Source organism: Silurus meridionalis, chromosome 21 (assembly GCF_014805685.1).
Source record: "Silurus meridionalis isolate SWU-2019-XX chromosome 21, ASM1480568v1, whole genome shotgun sequence".
NCBI lineage: Eukaryota > Metazoa > Chordata > Actinopteri > Siluriformes > Siluridae > Silurus > Silurus meridionalis.
Window position 1 is genome coordinate 17,800,841 of NC_060904.1, and position 27,485 is coordinate 17,828,325.

Here is a 27,485-nt window from a genome sequence, read left to right on the forward strand (position 1 = left end):
TTTTTAACATGTTAACATACAGAACTTTTCAGCGATGTGTCTTAGAATTATTGTCGTTTTTCACCATGTCACATTCATATTAGAGCTGAATTAATGAACGACCCTGATTTACATCAGGGATTCCTGCCTAGATTACAAATTAGCCCTATTCTGTAATTAATCTTAGCTAACACGGATCACTGCGACTTTTGTAAAATCTTAATATCAGATTTTTTTTATTTATAAACTCCGAGGTAAAGTGAGTAATAACCATTAAAAACGAGTCTCCGTTAATAAAAGACGAATAAAATATATATTAACAAATTTAGCATGTGTCAGGGATAATACAACTCATACAAACTCTGATTGTATACTCTGAATGTACACAGAGCTGATGGTGTTTAACTTTAGTAAAAAGTACTAAAAATTCTAAAGTTATGGAACTGTTTATTAAATTTCACTGAAATGTGTATTTTTTATGTCTTACACATCATTTTCATTATGAATGAACCAAAATAACTGTACCTCAGAAAAACTTTCAAACTGTTAACAATTTGTGCGCTTAGCGAGTTTCAGTGAGTTAGTTGTTAGCAAAGGAAGTTATTAAATGTACCTGCTATTAATTATTAACCAGCAGTTAGCATGGTATTAGCCAGCTAGCGAGTATTGCGTCACGTTCAGGATTCCTCCAAATGTGTTTGCTATTGTATACATTAAAAAAATAAATTATTTCAATAAAATGCATTCTGAATTGCTGAAATAATACTTTATGCAATTCATTTCAATAATCATCTGATATTTGTCTGCTGATCTTCAGGATATAACTACAGTATGGTACCTGTGAACACCACCGTGTACATGGGCAAATCAACAACCTTCACCTGCAGCATTGTACCAGGAAACGGGATGCTCAACTTCACTGCACGTTTACCTCTGAACTCCTACACCCTGCAGTGCCCCGGAAAAAACCTCAATTTCCCTTCCATGGTTCGGGAGTTTCCCTATAAATGCTCTTAACATTTTTAATAATCTCTCAAATACTTGAGTGCACATTTTAGCAAGCATGAAGGAACATCTGTGAGAACATCTGTGTGACCTGAACACACTGAATGGCTTTTATAGGTTTTCCGATTGTATTTCATGCCTTTGTTTTTTTATGTCTCTTTTTCTCCTGCAGTCGTTGTACGGATCTTGTGATAACAAGCCTAATCAAAATACCGCTTCGTGGCAGATGTCAAACATAGGCAGTGACGTCAACGGCTCCGCGTTCATATGCTCTGGCGATGGACTCGATGTACAAGTCGGATACCTTTGGATTACAGGTGAGTTTTCAGAACAAACAGCTTTAGAAAAAAATATCAAGTATAAATAATTACCTAGCTTATCTGAGTCATTGTGTGAGAAACTTTACATTCATATCCATTGTTCCTGACAATTAACAATCACTGATTACCATTTTACCTAATAACCAATATCAAATCTCTATCATTCAATACAACCAATTCTCTCCAACAACCAATCACTGATCACCATTCTCTCCAACAACTAATCACTGATCACCATTCTCTCCAACAACCAATCACTGATCACCATTCTCTCCAACAACTAATCACTGATCACCATTCTCCAACAACCAATCACTGATCACCATTCTCCAACAACCAATCACTGATCACCATTCTCTCCAAAAACTAATAACTGATCACCATTCTCTCCAAAAACTAATAACTGATCACTATTCTCTCCAACAACCAATCACTGATCACCATTCTCTCCAACAACCAATCACTGATCACCATTCTCTCCAAAAAACTAATAACTGATCACTATTCTCTCCAACAACCAATCACTGATCACCATTCTCTCCAACAACCAATCACTGATCACTATTCTCTCCAACAGCCAATCACTGATCACCATTCTCTCCAAAAACTAATAACTGATCACCATTCTCTCCAACAACCAATCACTGATCACTATTCTCTCCAACAGCCAATCACTGATCACTATTCTCTCCAACAACCAATCACTGATCACTATTCTTTCCAACAACCAATCACTGATCACCATTTTCTCCAACAACCAATCACTGACTACTATTCTTCCCAATGACCAGCATTGTTTTTTTTCAGGAACCAATCCCCATGACCATTAATTGCCAATTTTGTTGCTTTTAATTTTTAACTAATTTCTTAGAACTGTTTATTGTTCGAATAAATAATGAACAACTTCATAAATGATGTTGTTATACATTCTGTTTAACAGAGTCTCTTGGGGTTTTTTTTGTCAGGTGCCAGTAAATATTACTTGATGCTCTTTGGCTGTGTAATGGGCGGCTTCTTTGGGATCCTAATCATCTTCGGCGTGACCTACGTCTCACTGAAGAGGTCTGAAAGACTTCAGGAATGTTTCAGTAAGTGCCGAGATTCCCGATCGAACGATCCTAAAGTATCTGCGGATTTTAACCGAACACTATGGGAATATTATGGAAATATTTCTGATTTATCCAATGTTTTTTTACTCCACGTTGTAACTGGGCACTGATTTATTTATGTATGTTTTTGCCTTTCCAGAGGGCAAACCCGAAGAAGAAGACGACATAGAGGGGGTGGAGGAGGAAACTATCAAAGATTAGTGGTTTGATTCTTCATCCCTTGGCTTGTATTCGGATTGGTGGGATATTCCAAAAGAAAGTACACCCTGTGCCTCTCGTTATGGATGTTTAGAGAACGCACTACTGTTATTGTTTTCCTGTTGAATATTCAAACAGATGCTGTAAAGTAGAGTGTAGACTTGTATAGTAAAGTGTAGATGGGTTTTTTGTGATTTATTATAACTTTCATGCCTTAGATGACCTTTATTGCACTAAATAATATGTAAATTGTAAATATTTATAGATGTTATGTATTTACAGAATATACACTATAGATTATATAAATATATACAATCTATATCAGAGGTCCCCAACCACCGGTCGTGACCCAGTACTGGACCAGGGAAGAGTTGCTACCGGGTCGAAAGAATGTTGTATACATAAATATATATATAAACATAAACAAACATGCAGGAGCTTGTCTACGAAAATAATTTAAAAACGAAATTGGTCTACAAATATAACATCTAAAAAGACAGAGAGAAAGAGGGATCGAAGGAGATTATAACTATGTTTGGAAAATATTCGCATTGTACATCATATTGAAGAACTCCAACTCCAGCTCACATCAGAACTTCAAGACTATAAACAATTCCTCAAGAGATTATCGTTAGCACATAGACACGTTAAGCAGCCAAAATAACAAGCATCTGACGCGGTTTAAACACCTTAAAGTCAGAAACCTTTCAAATTTATTGAATTTTATTACTGTGAATTTCACTGAAATGCGTTTTTATGTTTTGAACATCCTCAAGTTTTTCAACTGTTGCTCACCTTTTAAGATTCTTGTTTTAAGCACTTAGTTAACTATTTGTGCGCTTAGCAAGTTAGCTGTTAGCATTGTACGAAAGAACGAGATGCATTTTACAAAGTCGGATTCAAAATGTTTCTGTTGTAGTTGTACGCAATTATGACCGACGGACCTGCACCACTTTTGCATTACAGGAAATCACTTGTTTTTTTTTATGTTTTTGATTCTGTCATTTTATTTGTCAAGACAAAGACATGCACGTGCTTCTGTTTGTGCTGTAGGGTACGTAGGGTGCAACCTAAACACTATATAGAACATGATTTCCGATGGACTCCGATTTGATGAAGGAAAAAACTAAACTTGTAGATTTCTTTTTCCTCTTGGAACATGTAAATATAATATGAAACTTATATATAAACAATTCTCCCTGCATGAAACTCTTTTACCATACAAACTAATTAAAATGATCTAAAAAAAACAAGTTAGATTTTTTTTTTCGTTTTTTGTTGTTCGGTCTGCTGAAATCAGACACACCTGAAGCGCAAAGTCATCGTTTATAAGTTTTTTCTGTTCTTTTTGCTGGAATTTATTATTTTCTAAAGCTGGTGACAACATAATCATCTCACTGAAGCCCTGAACCACAGACTAAAGGAAAATAATGTTGAATGGAATGACAAGATAACTCGAGATAATGACATCTTCAAATGGCAAGACTATACCTACAAAAATAGCAACGTGTCTTGAAGACAATATCTTGAAATTATATTTTGAAAACATTTATAGTATCTTAAAATAAGGAGATATTTTGAAATGAATGAGAAATTCCTGAAATGATATCTTTAAAACAATGAGAGTATTTTAAAATTTTGAGATAATTGTGTGACAATATCTTGGAATGAGATATTTTGAAAACTTGAAATGATGAGATAGTATCTCATGGTAACTTAAAATAATGAAATCTTGAGAAGATAACAAGAAGCTAATAAGGAGATCATGAGACAAGATGTAAAATCTTCAAATAGCAAGAAAAATTTATCAAACGATCTCTTAAAGCCAATCACGAGATAAAAACTCAAAACCCAAGATAATGCCATTTTAAGATCATGAGATAATAGTTTTTATGATCTTATTTTTTATGACGTGATACTTCATTCTGTTCTGTAACATCTGTCTGTATTAACATCTGTCACGCCGCCGGTTTGCTGGCGGCTTCTCCTCAGCAGGAAACCCCTCAGTAAACTTGATGGTTCTGTTCGTCCTGACCAGTTCTTCACTCCGCCACGTAATCATTAACACCAGAAAGTTCAAAGAGACACAGAGCAAATATTTGTCCTGGTTTGCTCTTATCACTTTCTCCTCAGCTGTAAGATTCATTGGGGGTTTTTGGGGGTAAAAGTTTGTGCGCCCTCATGGAAAAAGAAGAGAAATAAATCCAGTGGTGGATGAAGTGCAACCATGTAGTTAAAGTAGAGACACTCAGTAAAGTATGACTGCAGTAAAAGTAAAATTCTCCCTTTAAACTTTCACTTGAGTAAAAGGTCAAAGGTTTTTGCCTTCAAATGTATTTAAGTATCCAAAGTACTGTGATTTATTATAACTATAATGTTCCTATTATCATTTTTATCACAAGACTAAAGACTCGAATGTGACTCTCAGCACACTGATCTATTAATAGAATGATATTAATGACTCAAACACTGATTGATTTCTATTACAATCATCATGAACCCAAAACCTTCTTTACAACTACTTCAAAAAAAATCCTGTAAATAAGGTCACGTGTGTTGTATCGAGTTTGAGTCTGGAGTTTCTTCATCATTTATTCCTCTCTAAATGTTCTGCTCGATGTTGAACTGATGCTGAACTGTATGTTGGTGATCAGTAGATGCAGCGAGCGCCGATCAGGACTCGTGTAAAACAGAGCGTGCGCTCGATCCTGATTGGCGACTCGCTGCGTGTTTCACCAGTTACGTTTTTATCCTCGTAAATAAAAAGAAACGACTGATTTCACTAAATGTAGTCGAGTGAAAAAGTCAAATATTTGAGTTTGAAATGTAGTGAAGTTACAGTGAAGATTTCCACAAATGGAAACACTTCAGTAAAATACAGATACGTGTCAAAAGCTACTTAAGTACAAAACAAAATGCATTTACTTCCTTACAGTCCATCACTGATTAAATATCATAAATATAATTCATTCAATTAGTAGTTTAGATTTTTGTTGAAAATCTAAACACCATCTTAAAAACCAGTTTTTTCTATCTCAGTATTTTTATATCACATTAGTCATAAAATTCTTCTTCTTCTTTCGGGTTGATCTCATTAGAGGTCTCTTCCAAACCAACCACCCTTATGTCCTCCTTCACCACATCCATAAGCCTCCTTTTTGACCTTCCTCTTCACCTCCATTCTCAGCGTTCTTCTACCAGTATAATATTAGTCATTAAAATGATCATGTCTTTTTGTTGGAGTAGAAGAGTGGAAGATCTTCTACAGAGCTCTGACTTCTACCTTATTGATGAATACCTTTGGGATGAATGTGAACGCTGAGTTCACTCGCCTCCTCACCTCACCTACATCAGTACCTGACTTTACTAACACCTTTGTGGCTGAATAGATCTCCACAAATATCCACAAAATCTGTACAAAATCAATCGGAACATCTTCCCAAAAGAGTGGAGCTTATTATAACAGGAAAAGGGCACTTCCATTTAGAAACCATAGAGGGCGCAAACATTTGCACACAGTGGGTTTATTTTTTTTTGATAAAGGATTTGTTTTATGGGTTAAAAGATTTTTTCAGCAATGACGTCAAACTTTTTTTGAACTCTTAACTTAAAGCACACGTTCTGACGTCACAACCTGGTGTGTTTATTCCCATTTACCTACACACGCTTTTCAGCCCGAACACGTATGATCTTTCAGATGTTGGAAATCAAACCCTTGTTCAAGCTGAGTGACATTTCTAAAAAGTTTTCAGCAGACAAACAGCCTTTTAGCACGTCTGTTGACCTTCTGGATCTCCGTGTTCTCCTTGAGTTGTACCTCAGGGTGGAGATGGTGGTGGCTCATGAGCTCGTGAGATGTTCCAGCTCCAAGGTCTGAGCTCATCTGTAAATCTGCTGTTAGATATGTTTTTATATTTCACTGCTTTTGTGATCTGTTCCTCAGACTTACAGAGATCCTGCTCTCCCACGCCTAGGGCTGGCCTAAACCTGTAAATCTGCTGTTTCACATCTATGTTGCATCTAAATGATGATTCAGTAGGACAGATTTTTTTTTTATAGGACATTTTTGTAGTTCCTTTTAAAATGCTTAAAAACTCATATGTTCAAATTTTCCAGGCAAATGGTTTATATTTCTTTGATGCAAACAGGAAAAAAAAACATTGAGTAAAAAAAATTATAAAATTAAATACAAAAAACATTCATTCGTTTAATTTCTTTTTCACTACCAAAATCTTGTCATTAAAAATGCTGTTGTTCATAAAATATGCTGTATATAACTATGAACACTTATACAGACTTATTCCAGGCATTATAAGATGGAATAAACTGGCATTATAAAATATATATAACTTGATATAAATACAACAAAACAGAATGTTAATATATATTTATATATATAGTAAGTTTTCAGTTACATTATTAAGAATAAATTAAATTTCAGGTATAAAAATGTTTTAACTAATAATGACTATTATTGAGAGTATGTTTTAGTAATCATAATTTTAATACATATTTATTGTAGTGTAATTATTTGAAAAGTCAAATCATTATATCATTTGTGAGTTACTTTGCAAGTACATTTATGACAAGAATTTAAAAAAAATAAAGATTTTAAAAAACGTATTTATTAAAGCAGTAATGTATTTCGGTCGGAATACATGAGGTAACGAGATCACAAGGTTTAAATGCCGTATGAGCTCTGTATAATAACAGATAAAAGGTCCTGATAAAAACACACAAACACACACACACTCATCCTCACCCATGTCCTACTGATACCCTCATGTATAACCCCGCCCACTTTTAACCTTAAATCTGTGTTATGAAGCTCACAGTCATGGGTGCCGGGGTGGTCAGTATTATCTTTCTCATTTACACACACACACACACACACACACACACACACACACACACACACACACACACACACACATCATGGTATAATGCAATAATGAAATGTTTTACATTCCACAATACAAACACACAAAGTTGATGTATTTCTTTAATGCATCATTTCGACCAAAGTATTTGAAGCGTTCACCTTCTTGCATTGTATGACCTGTTTCAGCCATAAACACACACTCGGTGTTTATGGAATAACACAGTGCTGATGCAGGGGGCAGCTATAACACACACACACACACACACACACACACACACACACACACACAAAGATCTGATGCCCTGTGTTTTATATGTACACAACGAGGAGGAGTTTTTATTGAAGGTAAAAGGAAAGACACATATGTTCATGTGCACTTCCTGGGTGTCGCATCAGGCTCGTATCTACGCACTGTTCACCTAAAGGACTTCACTTCCTGTGCAACAAGGTAAGAAAAAATATCATATCTTATAGAATGTGTTTAACAATATGCTCTGAAGATGTAGCTCATGCAGGTACGGAGTAAATGGATGTATGCTCCCTGTCCAGTTTATTAGGAACACCTGTGAGATCATGTAGAACTTTAATCAGACACTCATGTTGCATCAGTACAGTGTATAAATTCATGTAGAAACAGACCAAGAACTGCAGTTCATGCTCAAATCAAACATCTAAATGAGGGGAAAATGTGTGATCTTAACCGCAGTATGAATGGGTGGGTTTGAGAATGGGTTAAATTTTCCTGTGACAGTTGTGTGGATGGAAACACCTGGATGACAAGAGAGGTCGGAGAAGATACCAGAATATAGTACATAACTAAAATAATCACTCTTTACCCCCATACTGAGCAGAAAAGCATCTCAAATCATCTAACTGTGAAATTGATGAGCTACAATAGCAGAAGGAAACATCAGGTTCCTGTTCTCGGCCCAAAGGTGAGGAACCTGATGTTTTCTTCTGCCGTTGTAGCTCATCATTAGACGATCATTTACAGATGACAAATCATCAGTTCAATTTCTGATCTCTTTCATCAACATGGTGTTTGAGCCTCCACTCCACATCTGCACCATTCTGTGTAAACTGCATGGTTAAACAAAAGGACGTCAAACTTTTTCCTCATTCTGATGTTTGATGTGAACATGAACTGAAGCTCTTGACCTCTAACTGTGAGAATTTATCCGTTGATAAATTGATGCCATGCGATTGGCTGATTAAAGAACTGCAAGAATGTGAAAGTGTTCCTAATAAAGTGGGCAGAGAGTGTAGATATAATGTTCACGCTACTATACACTGAACTGTTATATTGCTTTTGCTTGTAAATAACATTTGATAAGAAATATGTATAAAGAAACTGTAGGCATTGCAAGTGCAAACTCCGCCCCCAAAAGCCAAAACCTGGAACAAACTTTTGTAAAGTTTTATATGTTAAAAAAAAAACAAATTAGAAATAAAATGAACTATAATTATAATGTGATGAACATTAGAACTCCTGAAATATTCACCACAAACCAGAAGTGGTCAGAAGTTAATGCTAACTGAGTCAAAGGGACGCTGAAAGTTTCCAAAACAGCCCTTGTATGTGTCTACAAGGGCAGGACAAGGGTACCCTGGTGCTGGCTGACCCACGGATCTAATGTTTACTGTCAAAACACGAGCGCTGAACCGTCTCAGCTTGCCATCAGCAGCTGTGTCTACTCTGAGTACATTCCTGACTCCTCAAATCCTCAAAACCTCAAAACCTTCATCCATCAGCGTCACTCTCACTGCTCAATAAAATTAAACAATCTCTATAGCAGTCAGCAATCTGCTGTGTTCCTGTCAGAATAACGCTAGAAAGCTAGCCGCTAATCTCTGCTCAGGTTTAGCGATGTTTTCTTTGTAATAATGCAGTTTTTGGGGTAAATTATCTGTTCTGTTCATGTCAGGAAACAGGAACCTGGGAAAGATGAGCCGTTTCTCACTGCTTGTTCTCCTGACAGGTAAAAAACAAAAAAAAGAAACAAAGAACCCTTCGTCTGTGTGTGTGTGTGTGTGTGTGTGTGTGTGTTCAGTTCAAAGGTCGAGTGTAGGACATTTCCCATTGGCCTGAAGGACGTCTGATGAAAACGCTTGTGTTCAAAACAACACACGACACACAGCATTTACACAGCAAACATCCCAACATGAAAATAAAAAGGATTAACATTAAATCACGTTTCTGATCTCGAGATCGCTACATGTCGTGACTTTCGCAATATCTGGATCAAGATCGTGATCGTAAACTTCACGTCCAGTGCAAAACGTGCTGCTTCTGCTTCTTCTAAAATCTTTAGTCATATTTATTAATATATAAAGATTATTACTATTAATATTACATAAAGCTTCTGAACAAATAATGAACACAAATAAACATTTTCTCCTCATGAGGAAATCCAGATCTTAATCTAAATATATATGCAAATTTTAATATGCAAATTTTAATCACCCCTAATTTGAATAGCATAATTGACTTTTCTATTTTATGATGTAAAAACATGTTTTCTCAACTTTTTCTCGTTTTGTTTTGTCTGGTTTTAGGTCTAGATCAAGGGTTTCGATATTTCTTTGTGTTTTTCTACTCCTTGTAAATGTTTATACGTCCCGTTGTCCCGTTTTCATATTTTCACTCTGAATTCAGAATGTAATAAATAAATACATAAATAATTAATTAAAAATAATATCAATAATATTATTTCTATTCAAAAATAATCAATCAATAAATAAATAATACTGTCTCTATTTCCCTCGCAGTTTTCAGTGCACTCTTCAGTGACGCTGAAGCAAGTAAGAAAATAAGTTTTTTCCCCTCTTCCTGTCGCACTCGTTTGTTCAGCCACATCTGAAAACTAAAAATGTGGAGTTTTAAGCATTTACACTTTGTGGCTAATGTTGCATTGTTTCTGTCTTTTTCTGCACAGATCCGTTTGTTTACAGTGAGTATCATCCCCCTTTCTTGTGTCTTGCATGTTAAACAAAAGAATTCTGAATAAAATCTGAAAGAAACCTAAAGATGGAGATGTTTAAAGCAGCTCTCTGGTGTTTTGCTTTTCGTTAGACTATGACAGATTGAGGATTGGAGGCATCGTCTTCACAGTCCTGCTTGTAATAGGAGCCATTTTCCTCCTGTTTCGTAAGTCTCACTTCCTTCTTCTACATTTATCTCTTATTTCTGCTTTTTCGTTTCATTGAAAGATCTATGCTCATCTGAATATATTTCTTTTTCCCCACAGATGACAAATGTGGCAGAAAGAAGTGAGTACAGTTTTCTGTGTCTCTTATAAAAAAGAAAAGTGTAAATGAACTCATAAGGACAAACCTTTGTGGACACCTGATTATTAGACTTTTCTTCTTTTTTTGAACATCCCACATGTATTCTCCATTTGCTCTTATAATGAGCTCCACTCTTCTGGGAAGATAATTCACTAGATTTTGTGGAGATTTGTGGAAATGAATTTAGCTACAAGCGTGGAAGTAAAGTGAGGAGGCCTGGGGTTCCGTCAGCGTTCACATTTATTCATGTTTAATAAGGTTTAGAGCTGTTTAGCAGGAGATCTTATACTCCTTCAGCTCTTCATGGAGTTTGCTTTGTGCACAGGGGTATTGTCATGCTGGAACAGGTTTAGGTCTCCTAGTTTAAGTGAAGGAAATGCTTGGGCTCCTGCATCCAAAGACACAGTTGTGTACCTCCAACATTTTGGTAACAGTTTGAGGAAGAAACACATACGTCTGGAAAAGTCAGATTTCCAGATTCCTTTTCCCTTCAGTGTTGTATAAAATCATCAAGTAGACAAAATAATTGACTTGCGATGGCTTTAAAATAATGATGTTTAATAAATAATTATATTTCGGGTCACTGAATAGAGAGACTTTTCTTCTTCTCAAGATCTTTAGGCATGTGGAAGATCCCGAATCTTTCGTAGTGGTGTAACTGGTCAGGGAACAGGGTTGAGGGAATGTCAATGTATGAAAAGTCTTTGAATGATGGTTATATATTAATGTTTATAAATCTGTGTGTCTTTCACAGGAAAAACGACGATGCTGCCAGTCAGATTTAAACACATCACGACATCAGACTGTGAATCGTAGATGTTTTGCAGGAAGATGTTTTTTTTTTTTTTATAGATTTGGTTTGGTTATTTAGTTATTTATCTTAAGCATCTCGAGTGCGGTTGCACTTAATAAAAAATAACCCCGAGTCTTAATCTGTTGATGCTCCTTTTAAACTCTTTTAATGGGGTTGATTTCAGGGTTAAATACAGATTTAATGATGTAGTGAAATGTTCATGTGGTTTAGAGAGTTAGAAATGGCTTTGGCTTCATGTACATGTAACATAACAGTATATTAAACCTGTAGTATGACATAAAACTAAATTAATTTTATTTATTGATTTTTTGTTAGTCTGTTTATTGAATAATAATCTACACAAACAAACAAATAAATCATTTACAGAGTCAAAAATTTTGTTCGAAACAGAACAATTTGGAGTTTCTATTAAACAGTAAGAGAAATGGTATAAAACGTAGGATGTTTCATGTGTTATAAATATTTGGATAATGGAAATTTACTCAAAATAGCGAACAGGAACTCGAAAAATACAATGAATTTCCAGACTTTTCTTGGATTAATTACTTAATCAAAACTTTTCCATGTTTCATTTTCATTCCAGAAAAAAATCCCACACTATAAACTCTAACTATCGAGTCAGAAATATACAAATATTTCTCAGAGAGTTCACTATGCAAACAATGTACATAATTATACAATTATGTTAAAGTTTCTGAGTAAAATCTGTAATTTATATCATCAAATAACGTCTTTGTGAAAGATAAGGTCAATAGGAACGTTAATTAGCATGTTTATGAGGTGCAGAAATACAAGAAAAGATGTATAATCATGGTTTCGTATTAAATTGTTATAAACGTATTCTCATTAAATGTGTATAGAGACATTATGAACAATAATAACATGCGTATGGGTGTTATAGAGATTGTTGGTAGCGCTAATAAGCAGTGCTAAAAACAGTAGCATCTGGTGACGTACAAAAACTGAAATGATGAATATATATCACTTATATATGTTACATTACAGGTCTTGTTTGTTATAAACCATAAATACACTCTTTATTACTATAAATATGTTTGTTAATATAAAAAAATTTTTACACAAATGTCAAGAGTCAAACTACGAAACTACCAGCTGGGTTTGGTTGCTATGTTGTGAGGTTGCCTGACAGCGAGTTATTTTTATAAGTAATTATGTGACATTTGAGAAATGAGCAGTGGGTTTGGTACATTAATGCTGTTAAAGAAGTTATTAATTATTCAGGAGTTTATGAGAGTTAAATAATAAATTCAGCGTCGGCGTTGACGACAAGCGACATATTAGCTCTCGGGCACGTTCACGTTCAAAAACTCAGCCCACTGAGAGAGAGAGAGAGAGAGAGAGAGAGAGAGAGAGAGAGACCTGTGGAGGTATCACTGGGTAAAGAGAAGGGTGTTGGTTTGGCTTTTCTGCTCGGTTGCCTGTTGAAACCCGTCTATCGAGTCTCCACTGTAAGTCGGAAACCCAAACACATCTGGTTCAGAGGTGAGTTCAACAAATCACTCCTTTATAATGTTTTCTTTCATTTTTCCTTCCTCTTTTATTATATTTTATTTATCCGTCTGTTCCTCTATACAGACTAGGCAGAGTCCTGAGTGATCTACTGAGTGGCTTTAATAAAAAGAGAGAAATAATTAAAGTAAGAAAGAGAGAGAGAAGTGAAAAGAGACACTTTTTGGCGTTAAACGTGAGATCGATCTGACTGTTGCTGTGGATCGGACGTCTCCTTTCACAGCGCGCGACACGCCGACGCCGCCGTTTGATGTTTTTTTTTTAATTATTTATTTTAAAATACATTTGATACAAACGCAGGTTTCGAGGTCGCGTGCGATGCTGTTAGGACGCGTTATAAAGCATCACACACTCAAACACACGCGCGCGCACACAGCACACACACACACACACACACACACACTCACTAACGACGGAAAGTTTGTAACCGCGTTCTGATCAACAGGTTTTGTGAGATTATTTTAAACACACATCACATCCTTGAAGAAGAAAAACACACATTTATATCAGTAACACAGTTACACACTTCTCCTCCATCACCGGGCTGCTCGCAGGAACTGACGCCTTCTCCAGAGGTGGATGAAGTGATGAAGTCCAGATGTTCTTGTTTGTCTTCTTCTTCCTCAGCAGGCGCTTTGTCAATACAGCGTCACGCGCAGCTGACAGTCAGGTTCACACACTCCTCACACACTCTGCCCAAACCTCACACACTCTTCACAATCCTCACACACTCTGCCCAAACCTCACACATTCCTCACAATCCTCACACACTGATTACACACTCCTCACACACTCTGCCCATACCTCAAACACACCTCACAATCCTCACACACTCTACCCAAACCTCACACATTCCTCACAATCCTCACACACTGATTACACACTCCTCACACACTCTGCCCAAACCTCACACACGCTTCACAATCCTCACACACTCTACCCAAACCTCACACATTCCTCACAATCCTCACACACTGATTACACACTCACACACTCTGCCCAAACCTCACACACTCTTCACAATCCTCACACACTCTGCCCAAACCTCACACATTCCTCACAATCCTCACACACTGATTACACACTCACACACTCTGCCCAAACCTCACACACTCCTCACAATCCTCACACACTCTACCCAAACCTCACACATTTCTCACAATCCTCACACACTGATTACACACTCCTCACACACTCTGCCCAAACCTCACACACCTCACAATCCTCACACACCTCACACTCCTCACAATCCTCACACACTCCTTACACTCCTCACATACTCCTCACACACTCTGCCCAAACCTCACACACTCCTCACACACTGATCACACACTCCTCACACACTTTGCCCAATCCTCACACACTCCTCATACTCCTAACACACTCCTCACACACTCCCCACACACACCACACACTCCTCACACACTCCTCCATTTGTATCTCATATTTAAAGAACGCATTAATTGCATGTATTATCTTCATTTTGCCTTCAGTTACTGTGAAATCGTTGCCCGTGTGTACGGCTTTCCATTAAGGAAACAAAATGAGACGGTGTTTCCTTAAATGCCGGAGAGGAAGAGATTATAAGGGAAAAAAATGAGTCATGAGTCATGGCAGTAGCATTTGGGAGTTTTTGTTTGAGAAAGTTGACGAAAAATGAGTTCCTGAACTTCAGCTGTGACTCAAACTCGAGACGTGGAGAAAATTGAGGACTCTGACGAGAACACAAATTCCTGCGTCTCTAATTGAGCTGTTTGATTTCATCGTGATGACGACAGACCTTGTGTGTGTGTCAGTGTGTGTGTGTGTGTGTGTGTGTGTGTGTGTGTGTGTGTGTGTGTTCCTGGTCTATTCTAGCACTGGAGAGTTAGGTTCCTAATTTAGCTTCACTTTGAGTTCCGCAGTTCATGTGCTGTTCATCCTTTGTCTGACATGTGATTGTGACGTGTGTGTGTGTGTGTGTGTGTGTGTGTGTGTGTGTATCAGGATCAAGTGTTGCCTAGGAAGGAATTTGACAAGGCAAATGCAATCAGCAACACACATACATACAAGGTCATGCAAAAAAACATGCTGGCTCACACACACACACACACACACACACACACACACACACACACACACTTTTCCTAGCTGATAGCATTTTGGCACACCACACACACTCCTCGGTCAGGGTGAGAGATTGCGTATTGAGAGTGTGAATGTGAGGAAAGTGAGTGATTCGTAACGTCAGCGTCGTCTCTCACATTACACCGTTTCTTTCTTCTCTCAATGATCTGCACCGCTGAGTTCTCCAATCCAATTGGTCCGAAGGAGTGCAGTGTTTCTGTATCACAGCATGACTCAGGTTTATCTTAATATCAATACGCTGTTTGTAATATGGTAGGGTTGCTATAGTAACAGCTCACAAGCGGGTACTCATATAGCAGATGCTTCACGTGATCTAATTCTAACAATAAACAGATTAAAAAACCTTGTATACAACACTACAATACACTACACAACACTACACAACACTACAATACACTACACAACACTACACTACACTTCTGAACACTACACAACAGTACAATACACTACACAACACTACACTACACTTCTGAAAACTACACAACACTACACTCCACATCTAAAACTACACAACACTACACAACACTACACAACAGTACACTACACTTCTGAAAACTACACAACACTACAATACACTACACAACACTACACTACACTTCTGAAAACTACACAACACTACACTCCACATCTAAAACTACACAACACTACAGTACACTACACAACAGTACACTACACTTCTGAAAACTACACAACACTACAATACACTACACAACACTACACTACACTTCTGAAAACTACACAACACTACAATACACATCTAAAACTACACAACACTACAGTACACTACACAACAGTACACTACACTTCTGAAAACTACACAACACTACAATACACTACACAACAGTACACTACACTTCTGAAAACTACACAACACTACAATACACAATGCTACAATACACAGCACTGCACAAAACAACATTACACTGCACTACAATACAATACACTACAAGACTACATTACATGATGCTAAACAACACTACGACACTACGCTACAATACACAATGCTACAAAACACTACAATACACAATGCTACACTACAATACACTGCACTACAATCCAAAATGCTACATCTTTTTCTTCTTTCAGCTGCTCCCATTAGGGGTCTCCACAGTGGATCATCTGTCTCCATACCCCCTGTCCTCTACATCTGCCTCTTTCAAACTAACTACCTGCATGTCTTCCCTCACCACATCCATGAACCTCCTCCTTGGTCTTCCTCTTTTCCTCTTTCCTGGTGTCTCCATCCTCAACATTCTCCTACTGATATACCCCATGTCCCTCCTCTGCACATGTCCAAACCATCTCAATCTCACCTCCCTCACCTTGTCTCCAAAATGTCCTACATGCGCTGTCCCTCTAATAAACTCATTTCTAATCCTGTCCATCGTCGTCACTCCCAACAAACATCTCAACATCTTCAGCTCTGCTACCTCCAGCTCCACCTCCTGTCTTTTACTCAATGCCACTGTCTCTAAACCATACAACATCTCAGTTCTCACCACAGTCCTATAAACTTTCCCTTTCACTCTCACAGATACTCTTCTATCACAAATCACTCCTGCTATCACTCTTCTCCACCCACTCCACCCTGCCTGCACTCTTTTCTTCACTTCTCTAACACATTCTCCATTACTTTGCACTGTTGACCCCAGGTACCTGAACTCCTCCACCTTCTCCACCTCTTCTCCCTGCAACTGCACCACTCCACTGCCCTCCCTCTCATTCACACACATGTACTCTGTCTTACTCCTACTGACTTTCATTCCCCTCCTCTCCAGCACGTACCTCCACCTCTCCAGGCTCTTCTCCACCTGCTCACTACTCTCACCACTAATCACAATATCATCCGCAAACATCATAGTCCACTGAGACTCCTGTCTGACCTCGTCCTTCAACCTGTCCATCACCACTGCAAACAGGAAAGGGTTTAGAGCCGATGCTTGATGCAATCCAACCTCCACTTGAACCAGTCTGTCATTCCTATGTCCTGCACCACCCTCACATACTTATCTGACATACAATACCACAACTCCTCTCTCCACCCTGTCATACGCTTTCTCTAAATCCACAAACACTGTACTGCGTCTGCACAAAACTACACTACACGTCTGAACACTACACAAGACTACAATACGCAGCATTACAATACACAGTGCTACACAGCATTACAATACACTACACAACACTACACAAACAACACTACACTTCTGAACACTACAATTCTTCAGTGCAAAAAAAACAACACTGCACCACACTACAGTACAATACACAACACCACAGTGCACAAAACAACACTACAGTACAACACACTACACAACACACACAACACACTAAGAATCATGTTAGATGTAATAATCATTTCATATTTATGGAAGGAGTCTCCAGTCGTAGCACTGTAACAGTAGCGATGTTTCAGGACAGAGGTGTTGATGCTTTGGAGCTGCGTTTTTATTCTTTAGGTCAGAACAGGAACGAATGTGACCCATAAACGTTCAACAACATTCCGTTTAATCACACACATTTTACACGCGCCATGTTTGTTAATAAAAGATGAAACGTCTGAATTGGGGGCTAGTCGGCATGTTATACATTTGTCGTGTTACTCAGTATGTAATATATCCTGATATCAGTGCTTCGTAATTGTGCAAACTTCTAGTCTTAACCTCAGGACTTAGGAAAAAACAAGGACTAAAAGAAATTCTGAATAATCACTGGCAATTTCTTTTATCTTATTCTTTCCTGGTATGTTTGAAAAAGGTTGTGAAGATTATTTGGAAATAAATCATCCATTTTCGGGAAGATTTGGGTAATGAAAGTGTCGTCCTGTCGTGCATAGCTCATGTAGGAGGTGAATATTTTGGGAAATGATGTTGGTGGTCAGTGTGGAACTGTGAGGATTTGTAGAAAAAAATAAAAATAAAACTAAGTGAAACAGTGTTCTGCTTGACGTCCTACCTGCAGCTGTGGTAGCTGTGTGTTTGAATCGATTTACAGTAACATTGGCTAATTAACGCTACACCCAACCCTCACTTTCACCTCAGAACCCAGAGGGAAATCGTCTGCTTTCATTGTGTTTTTAAATAAAAGTTGTAAAAAAAAAAACACTTTTTTTTTTGTTTGTGGTCTTTGTGAGGACCTGAACGTTTTTTTCTGGCCATTCATACACACACACACACACACACACACACACACACAGACAAACACACACTGAGGCATACACAGACAAATGTTGGCAAGTGTGTTTCTTGGAAGGGGCATGGCAAACGGCTTTTTTCTTAATTTGTTTTGTTTATATGGTCATTGTGAGGACATGTGATGCTGTACTATTATTGTGAGGACCTGTAGTACTTTTCTTGGAGAGGGCGTGGCATGTTTATTTCACATAGTCCTTTTCACATCAGCAATAATTCTCAAAGCACAGGAACAAATTACCTTCTACAGTAACTGCCCTACACACACACACACACACACACACACACACACACACACACACGGCATAGGACTGCAACAATTATTTGTGTGATGTGTAATTGTGTTGTAGATGAACAGTATTGAGTGATTGTGTTGTAAATTTGTTGTGTGATTGTGTTGTAAATGTGTTGTGCGTTTGTGTTGTTGATGTGTTGTGCGATTGTGTTGTAGATGTGTGTAGTTCCTGGGCAGTTTGTTGTAGTTTTTCAGCCAGTGCTACGACATGGTGAAGGTTGTTTAATGTTTATTTTTGGGGTGTGTGTATGTATGTATGTGTGTGTGTGTGTGTGTGTGTGTGTGTGTGTGTGTGATAAGTAAAGCACACACTGAGGCAGTGATACTGAGGCGACTGTGTGCAGATCAGCTGCTGCTTCTTACAGCACAGTAACACAAAGAGCAAAAACAGAAACACACAATCCAACAGAGGAGTTGGATACAAACATCTGATTGTTCTGAGTCTGTATTGTCCTGAGTCACGCACTGGCAACACAACAGAACACAACCACACAACACTACAATACAATACACAATAATTCACAACAAAACACTACAGAACACAACCACACAACACTACAATACAATACACAATAATTCACAACAAAACACTACAGAACACAACCACACAACACTACAATTCTCTCTCTCTTTTCCCTATGCTTCTAAATCTTAGAGCTTTATTGCCTCTTTTCTTGATATTTAGTGATTTGGACCCACCCACTGCTCATTAATATTCATAAGGCACTGACTATTATAAATATTAATATTAATAAAGCTCTGGACGCTGCCACTGGAGACTCCTTTCATAACTGATCAGTCATTTATAGAAAATTCTGTTAAAATTAAAAGTTTAGTTTTTTTTTTTTCTTAGAAATTGTTCATCCGGAGCATCACGGACCTGTTGCCATAGAAACCGAATACAAATATAATGCTGTGATCCGGAGCTACCATCCAATCAGAGTCCAGTATTTACTTTCTTTTCATCTTTTAATGTTTGAATGTTACTGTAATAAGTGCTTTTTTGGAAATATTAATTAGAAGAAGAGAAGAGAAGAGAAGACAAGAGAAGAGAAGAGAAGAAAATAGAGAAAATGATTTTGAGTTGTACAGGAGAGGGTCTTTGTGCGCTCTTCTAAAGTTCAGCCACGTTTCCGAGGCGATGAGGGGAAAAATGTCGACCTCTCGCCTCTCGGCATTTAATACGAATACTGCGCATTTCACTGCGACCTCGTTTCACATTTTTAAAATGCTTCATTCCAGATTTAATTGCATCCCGACAGCGACGTTTTCATGACATTGCTCGTGGAAATAAATTTAAAAAAATGGAGCAAAGTTCCAGGGGAACCTGTTGAAATTCCAGCTTATAATTTATAGCAATGAAGAGAAGAAGAAGAAGAAGAAAAGAGAAGAAGAAGCTGTGAGAGGATGTTAAGGGGTTAAAGAAGGAAATGTCGAGGCTAATCGGATTTCTCATTAACTCCAACAACAGCCACGGATGCGTAAACGGAGTGATTTCATATCCTTCATGACACCGGGGACACAGGGGCAGGGGACCAGGTGAGCAGGGGGGCAGGAGGGAGGGGCTGCCGGGTGCCTGACGACGCGGTTGCCGTGGGAAAGAGAAGGAAAGCATGCGAGCTGTGCGTAATCATGACTTTAGAGGAAATGAAAGAGGCCTGGACGGTCCAGAGCTCTGCGCTCCGAGCGTTTTTCATTTCCAGAGGAACAAAGGAGCGCCGGCGCGAGGTGTCGCGTTTCCATTGTAACAGGAACACACACCTTCGCTTCACCACATCGCCTCCGAAAGAAACACTCATAAGCCCATTTGCCTTTGCTTGCATTCACAGAACGATTGTCCACGAGGTGGATAAAATTCAGATGGACGCTCTACTGAAACGCTTCGATTGTTCACCACCAGCCGCCCACAAGGAGAAAATAAACCGAGAAATCAAGGTCTGGCCTTTTCCACAGTGGGCTCAGGACAGACCTGCTGGGATCAAAGCGGAGAAATATTTCAGCTCAGGATGTCCTCAGAGATCCTATTATACTCCTCGCTTTCAAACCTACAGCCAAATACACACCGTGTGTGTGTGTGTAATGGGGGATGGGATCAGACACGCCATTCTGATCCCTATCGTTAATTAAGTATCATGGAAAATAACCGTCACACGGTTCAGGTAACATCATCATCATCATCATCATCATCATCACGGAATAATAAATACTTTCCCCAAAAGACTTGCTGATATTTTCGGTGTAGTATAAATACCTGTTATAATGCATGGTATAATAATAATAATAATAATAATAACAATGGAGAAGATCAAATACACCAATTTAAATTTTTTTATATTAAAACTTTGTTTTGTTTGTTCTCCTTCTTTAGCTCTACTTTTTTATCTTCAAAATGGCTTCAAATTAATTGCTTCTGATTTAAATGGATTTAGGGGCGGGGCTACATACAAGCTCACTTAGTGATGTCACTAGATAATCCCCACCCCCTTTCATGCCAGGGACCTGTCCAAAATGTTTTTGGTTGCTATGGTGATTTTTTATTTTTTTAACCTACAATGTTTTTGGTTGCTATGGTAACATTTTTTTCCCTACAATTTACTGAGGGTAAAAACTGGATAACGATGATGATGAACGCATTTTCTGTGCCAGCAGCTTGGAAGGAGTCTCCAGTTTCAGGGCTTTATAAGAATTCAGGGGTAAAATTGTAGGTTTTCTGTTTGGATTCTGAGCAACTGTTTTGTTTTTGTCAGAGTTGTGAAGAAACTACCTTTTAAAGCTGCTCAAACGTAAGTGATGACAGAAAATATATAGAAGTTCGTAGACATTTGCTCAAAAATACAACATGACATTATTAAACCTCATATTCTCATCATCAGAGAGTTGCTGTAAAATAAAACACACTTTAGGAAAACAGCCGTGTTTGTAATTGTAGCAACAGCCGACTCGCGTTACGTTTGTGCGACGTTAATCATTCGTTTTTAAAATATAAAACACTGAGTGGATGTGTTTTTGTTGAAAAAATATTTTGGGTCAAAGTACCTGCATGTGTTCTGCTAAACGTTCAACCGAGCAGTTAGTTATTTATAACCCTGCTATCAGTCGCTTCTGTTTCCTGGCAGCCACTGATGTGCTGCTCCTCGTCACATCAGCGCTACACACAGATTAGAGCTTTATTCAATTCTAACCTCCGGTGTGTGTGTGTGTGTGTGTGTGTGTGTGTGTGTGTGTGAGAGAGAGAGAGAGAGAGAGAGAGAGAGAGAGGTCAGACAGAAGCACAGGGTCGTATTTGGATAGCAGTTAATATTAACGTTTGGGATTCATCTGTGATCGGAGAACACGGCTGTGGTTATTTATTCAATTACAAATAGTTGATTTTGTTTGTGTTTCAGGTGAAGCCACGCCCACAATGGCACAGATTTTGTCACTCATCATAGTCACAAGTGAGACATTTATCACATTAATACACATTCTGTGTGTGTGTGTGTGTGTGTGTGTGTGTGTGTGTGTGTGTGTGTGTGTGTGTGTGTGTGCACTTGTGTCAGATCAGTCACAAGGCGTCATAACGCCACCTAGTTTCCTTATACATCAAATACCGGCTATGTGTTGTACTGTTCACTCTTATATACAGTTAATTTTATAATTGTTTTATAAAAGCTGTTTGTTTTTTATAGGTTCTGTTTAATGTAAATAATATATTTTAGTTAATTAAAATAGGTTAATTAATTAACCATGCACCAAACATAAATTATTATTTTTTAAAGAAATTTTTAAAAGAAATATATATATTTAATTTTTTATATATATATTTATATTTATATTGCATTATGGTTCTAATTGTGCCTGCTATTTTTTTTCTAGTTTAAATTAAAATGGATTTATAGATTTTAATCATGATTTCCTGTATTTTTAGTGTTCAGCCTCGTCTTGGCAGAGGATCAGCAGCAAAGTAAGATGATTATGATTCTGTTCACTTGTTTATCTCCATCAGATCTGTAATTACAGTCACATTTACATTATTCTGTTCTTTCTTTTCCTTCATTTCAGAGGAAGATCCCTTCAATTTCGGTAAGTGTAGATCTCACTCATTTCGTTAGAACACACACTTACTGAGGACCAGTCTGCGAGGCCACGCCCACTACGTTCTTTTTTTATATACATAAAAACTGTAGCAGAAATAAAGGTGTTTTCTTACATCTGTATGCTCTGTTTGGATCTAATTTAATCTCTGCTCAAGAATGCAGCACGGAAATTCTCACTATTTGGCCTCCTGAACATCTAATTCCACATTTAGTCCATATTTATTCTGTTTTAATAAACTCCACTCTTCTAGGAAGATGTTCTATTAGAAACATTAAATCCTGCCCATTTTGCATTAACACAGTCTTGTATGGCTGCAAAAGTTGGGTGTCACAATATTTTTGCTCATATGGTGTATTTTTATGCAAGTTGCCTAATAATGTTATGTATCTCTCACACCACAAGGGGGCGCCGTGTGGCTCTTTACCCAGTGATTTTATGTGTCAACGTGTTTGTGTGTAGATTATCATCAGCTGCGTGTCGGAGGGCTGATCATGGCCGCGGTGTTGTGTCTCATAGGCATTACTATCCTCCTCAGTGAGTTTATTACCTTCACACACACACACACACATACACATTTCTTTCATAACAGCGTCTCCTGAAGTGTTTTATTCCTTTTATGCCACAGTGATATTATAAAAAAAAAGTTTTTTGTTGCAGTAGGTTGAAAATACGAATAAATTTTAACTGGAATTCTAATAGGAATTTTATTTATGGAATAAAACGCAGATTGTCACGTTACCAAGAAAACATAACGTTTTACCGAGTTCAAAGGTCACAGCTACCAGTTACTACACGATAAAATTCCGATTCATAAGATCGAGCGATACGATATTTGGCGATTTTATTGAATCTGCTACAATATTGTTTTTAAAAAATAATTTCTTGCTGTTTTTATTTCTTATTGTTCTTATTCATTTATCTGTTTGTTTGTTTATTGTCGAAGTATTCAAATAAAACACTGGGTTTTTAGCGTGTAAAAAAAATGTGACGATTCTGACGCTGATCCTGTTCTCCTCCAGGTGGACGCTGCAGGTGCAAATTTAACCAGGATAAGAGGTACCATGTGGAAAAATAGGAAAATGTTTGCGTAAGAAATGTTTTTGGACTGTTGATGGAGCACTGATCACCACTAATCACTTTCTTTCCTGATCCAGGAGGAGGACAGGAAGTAACGCCACCAACCAACAGATGCTCAATGACACAGGTACAGTTTTCACAACAAATGTGTCTGAATTATTCAGGAAAAAAACACACTGTTCTTATTCGTTGACTTTATCTGGAGGTTAAACTGTTAAACGAAGCGAATCCGCAGCATATTTAGACACGTCTAACATGTCCAGTGGCTTTAGCTAACACCTGGTGCAGCGTAATAATTAGCATGATCTTAGCTAGCGGGCTGTCAAACTTAGCAACAGATTGTAAGGACACAGTAGACTGTTTGTGAATTCTTTGAGGATGAGGATGAGGTTTATCTTTCTTTAATTTAATCTATTTAAATACTTACTTCTGTAGCGCTCGCATTAGCACAGCGCTGTGTTTCTGTATATAGCTAGCTTAGCTTAAGTCGAGAAATTTTTAAATAATTATATATATATATATATATATATATATATATATATATATATATATATATACACACTTTTTAATGTTTAATTTGTGAATTAAATATTACATACAAAATGCTAAAACTCACTTTTTATATTGTTTGTTTTTTACGTTTATTCTTCTAAATTGTTACGTTTAATTATCAATTCAATGTGTAATTTTCACACGTTTATTTATTTGTTATATTTTAAAGATTTACCTGTTAATATATTACTATATTTTTTATTATTATTTATTATTTATATTGGATATTGGATGCTGTGGTGGTGGTGAGGTTTTGTTTCCGCGTTCTATTTTGCACTACATTAATGTGTAGGTTGTTTTGAAAAGGTTGTGGTGTATCGGCCATGTCACTGTGAGGTGTGTGTGTGTGTGTGTGTGTGTGTGTGTGTGTGTGTGTGTGTGTGACCTGCAATAACCGGATGCAGTGTGACATGTCGCTCGTAGCAGTTGGACGTGTCTCCTGTGTACAGGTTCCATCTGCTGTGTTGTGTTTTGCCAGTTTGCTCCTGCGAGGTGTTTTTCTAAACCCCACACCAGCTCAGCCGTATGTGCAGCTCTCCACGGAGCCACCACAGAGTTTCCATGATGACTGGCTTTCTCTGTGTGTGTGTGTGTGTGTGTGTGTGTGTGTGTGTTGAGTTAGAAGTCAGAAAGCACTTATGATTTGTTGTCAGTCTGAACCAGAGAAATAAAAGTGAACCGTCTGCAGCAGGCTGAATTGAGGAGCATCGTAGATGTTGCATTGAATCAAATCGAAATCTGAGGGTGAATCGTATCAGTAGCTGCTTCATATGTATCTTTAATGTATGTATCATTGGCTCGAGACGCGAATCGCATCAGCCTCAGTTATAGAGATGCACATCAATAATATATATAATGTTTTGCTCATTCACTTCAGGGTAAATTGCGCCACCTGCTGCTCCGATTAAACACTACAAATCTTCCGTTTATTGTGGATTAAATTTATCCTTTCATTATAAATATAAGAATTCGTAAAGATTAAAACTAAAATCATATATTTCATATATAAAAAAACGTTTCTTGCTCTGGTTGTGTGATTGTTTTTAATATTATTATGAAGCTAATATGTTCTGTGGGATGTGGTTTTTTTTGTCTCCAGCACGAGCCACTGAATGTTAAATGCTCCTGATGGCCTGGATGTCGACCTGACTGACGGAGAGCAGAGAAGATCCTGCAGGTCCTTTATTCCTCCACGAACCCGCTGGAATCGAAGAGAATATAAACCATCGGGCAGTTTATTGTAGAAACGCTGTTATTTTTGATGATGATGATGATGATGATGACAGATATATTCCACCTGTTTGCTGCTTACGTCACTCTTCATCTGGAGAAAAAAATGGTTCCTCTGCTTTTATCAGATCTTCATTTCAACTAACTGAAACAATAATCCGACAGGAATGTGAGATTTTATTTTTGTTTCTAACTTGTTTACTAAAATGTTCTGGATGAGTTGATCAGTTTTAGTCACGTGACATGGCGTATAACCGAATCCTACATGCCGTCTCTGATATGATCTACAGTGTTGCGCTTCGTAGTCGAAAGTTTGACAAGTAAAACCTTTCATTGTGATTTGAATAATAACCTGTATTTCACCAGATCAGCAGTCGTTCATCATCACGCTCGTGTCTCGCTGTTTCTTATTTTATAAAATATTAAATATATAAATAAACCACATTGCTGACTAAAACCCCAAAAACCCAAACCTGAAGCGTGAAGTGTTTTATTCCAAAGGTCACGTGTTTAAATGTTTTTTTTAATCAGGTGTCATGACTGCGCTACACAGATATATAGCAGACAAATACCTAAATTATTTAAATTTATTTAAATGTATTCATCAATTATTGTCATTTATTAATAATATTTAAAAGAACCCAATGAACTCCATGTAGACGTATTTCTATTTTAATGTATGCTGCATATACAGTACAGACCAAAAGTTTGGACACACCTTCTCATTCAAAGAGTTTTCTTTATTTTCATGACTATGAAAATTGTAGAGTCACACTGAAGGCATCAAAACTATGAATGAACACATGTGGAATTATATATGGAATTATATACATAACAAAAAAGTGTGAAACAACTGAAAAATGTCATATTGTAGGTTCTTCAAAGTAGCCACCTTTTGCTTTGATTACTGCTTTGCACACTCTTGGCATTCTCTTGATGAGCTTCAAGAGGTAGTCACCTGAAATGGTCTTCCAACAGTCTTGAAGGAGTTCCCCGAGAGATGCTTGGCACTTGTTGGCCCTTTTGCCTTCACTCTGCGGTCCAGCTCACCCCTAAACCATCTCGATTGGGTTCAGGTCCGGTGACTGTGGAGGCCAGGTCATCTGGAGCAGCACCCCATCACTCTCCTTCTTGCTCAAATAGCCCTTGATGCCTTCAGTGTGACTCTACAATTTTCATAGTCATGAAAATAATGAGAAGGTGTGTCCAAACCTTTGGTCTGTATTGTATATATATATATATATATACCTGTAACACAACAAATCTATCTATCCATCTCTATCAATCTACCAGTTGTCACTTACACACACACACACACACACACACACAAATATATATATATATTCAAATTTCTTAAAATCTACCTTCATTTCTTACTGACTCCCTCTGTTTTTCCACTAAAACCTTTCTATCTTTCTTTATCTTTAATCACTCTCTCACTCCATTCTTTCTTTCTTTCTTTCTTACTTTCTTTCTTTCTTTCTTTCTTACTTTCTTTCTTCATGAACAGGTTAAATGTGTTAGACTCACTGGGTAAGTAAGCTTTTTCAGTATGGAATGTCCTCGTATCCACTTCCTGTTCATTTTCTTTACATTCTGACACTTTTTTTCTCAATAAATATTAAATATGTAAAACCTTGTGTTTAAAAATAATGTGACGTTTGTCGCCACCTGCTGCTTAGACTAAACACTACAGGTCCCAAGCCCGGATAAATTGGGGAGGGTTGCGTTAGGAAGGGCATCCAGCGTAAAACGTGCCAAATCAAAAACATGCGGAGGATCCGCTGTGGCGCCCCCTAACGGGAGAAGCC

The 27,485-nt window shown here is 37.6% G+C and overlaps 1 protein-coding gene across 1 annotated transcript; it reads left to right on the plus strand.

Moving 5' to 3' along the window:
• Nucleotides 1-12,947: 12,947 nt before the first annotated feature.
• LOC124375506 (FXYD domain-containing ion transport regulator 3-like) lies at nucleotides 12,948-26,146 on the plus strand. The gene is made up of 8 exons (XM_046833924.1): nucleotides 12,948-13,098; nucleotides 22,125-22,175; nucleotides 22,646-22,681; nucleotides 22,780-22,800; nucleotides 23,275-23,349; nucleotides 23,835-23,871; nucleotides 23,970-24,019; nucleotides 25,544-26,146. The coding sequence occupies exons 2-8, from the start codon at nucleotides 22,142-22,144 to the stop codon at nucleotides 25,561-25,563; spliced, it is 273 nt and encodes a 90-aa protein (XP_046689880.1). The 5' UTR covers nucleotides 12,948-13,098; nucleotides 22,125-22,141; the 3' UTR covers nucleotides 25,564-26,146.
• Nucleotides 26,147-27,485: the final 1,339 nt, after the last annotated feature.

What these genes read in the sequence shown, in the direction of transcription:
- LOC124375506 (XM_046833924.1), top strand. Translation starts at nt 22,142, where the DNA reads ATGGCACAGATTTTGTCACTCATCATAGTCACAA. An exon ending in GGAAGATCCCTTCAATTTCG is followed by an intron (nt 22,801 to 23,274) that starts GTAAGTGTAGAT and finishes GTTTGTGTGTAG; the next exon opens with ATTATCATCAGCTGCGTGTC. An exon ending in AGGCATTACTATCCTCCTCA is followed by an intron (nt 23,350 to 23,834) that starts GTGAGTTTATTA and finishes GTTCTCCTCCAG; the next exon opens with GTGGACGCTGCAGGTGCAAA.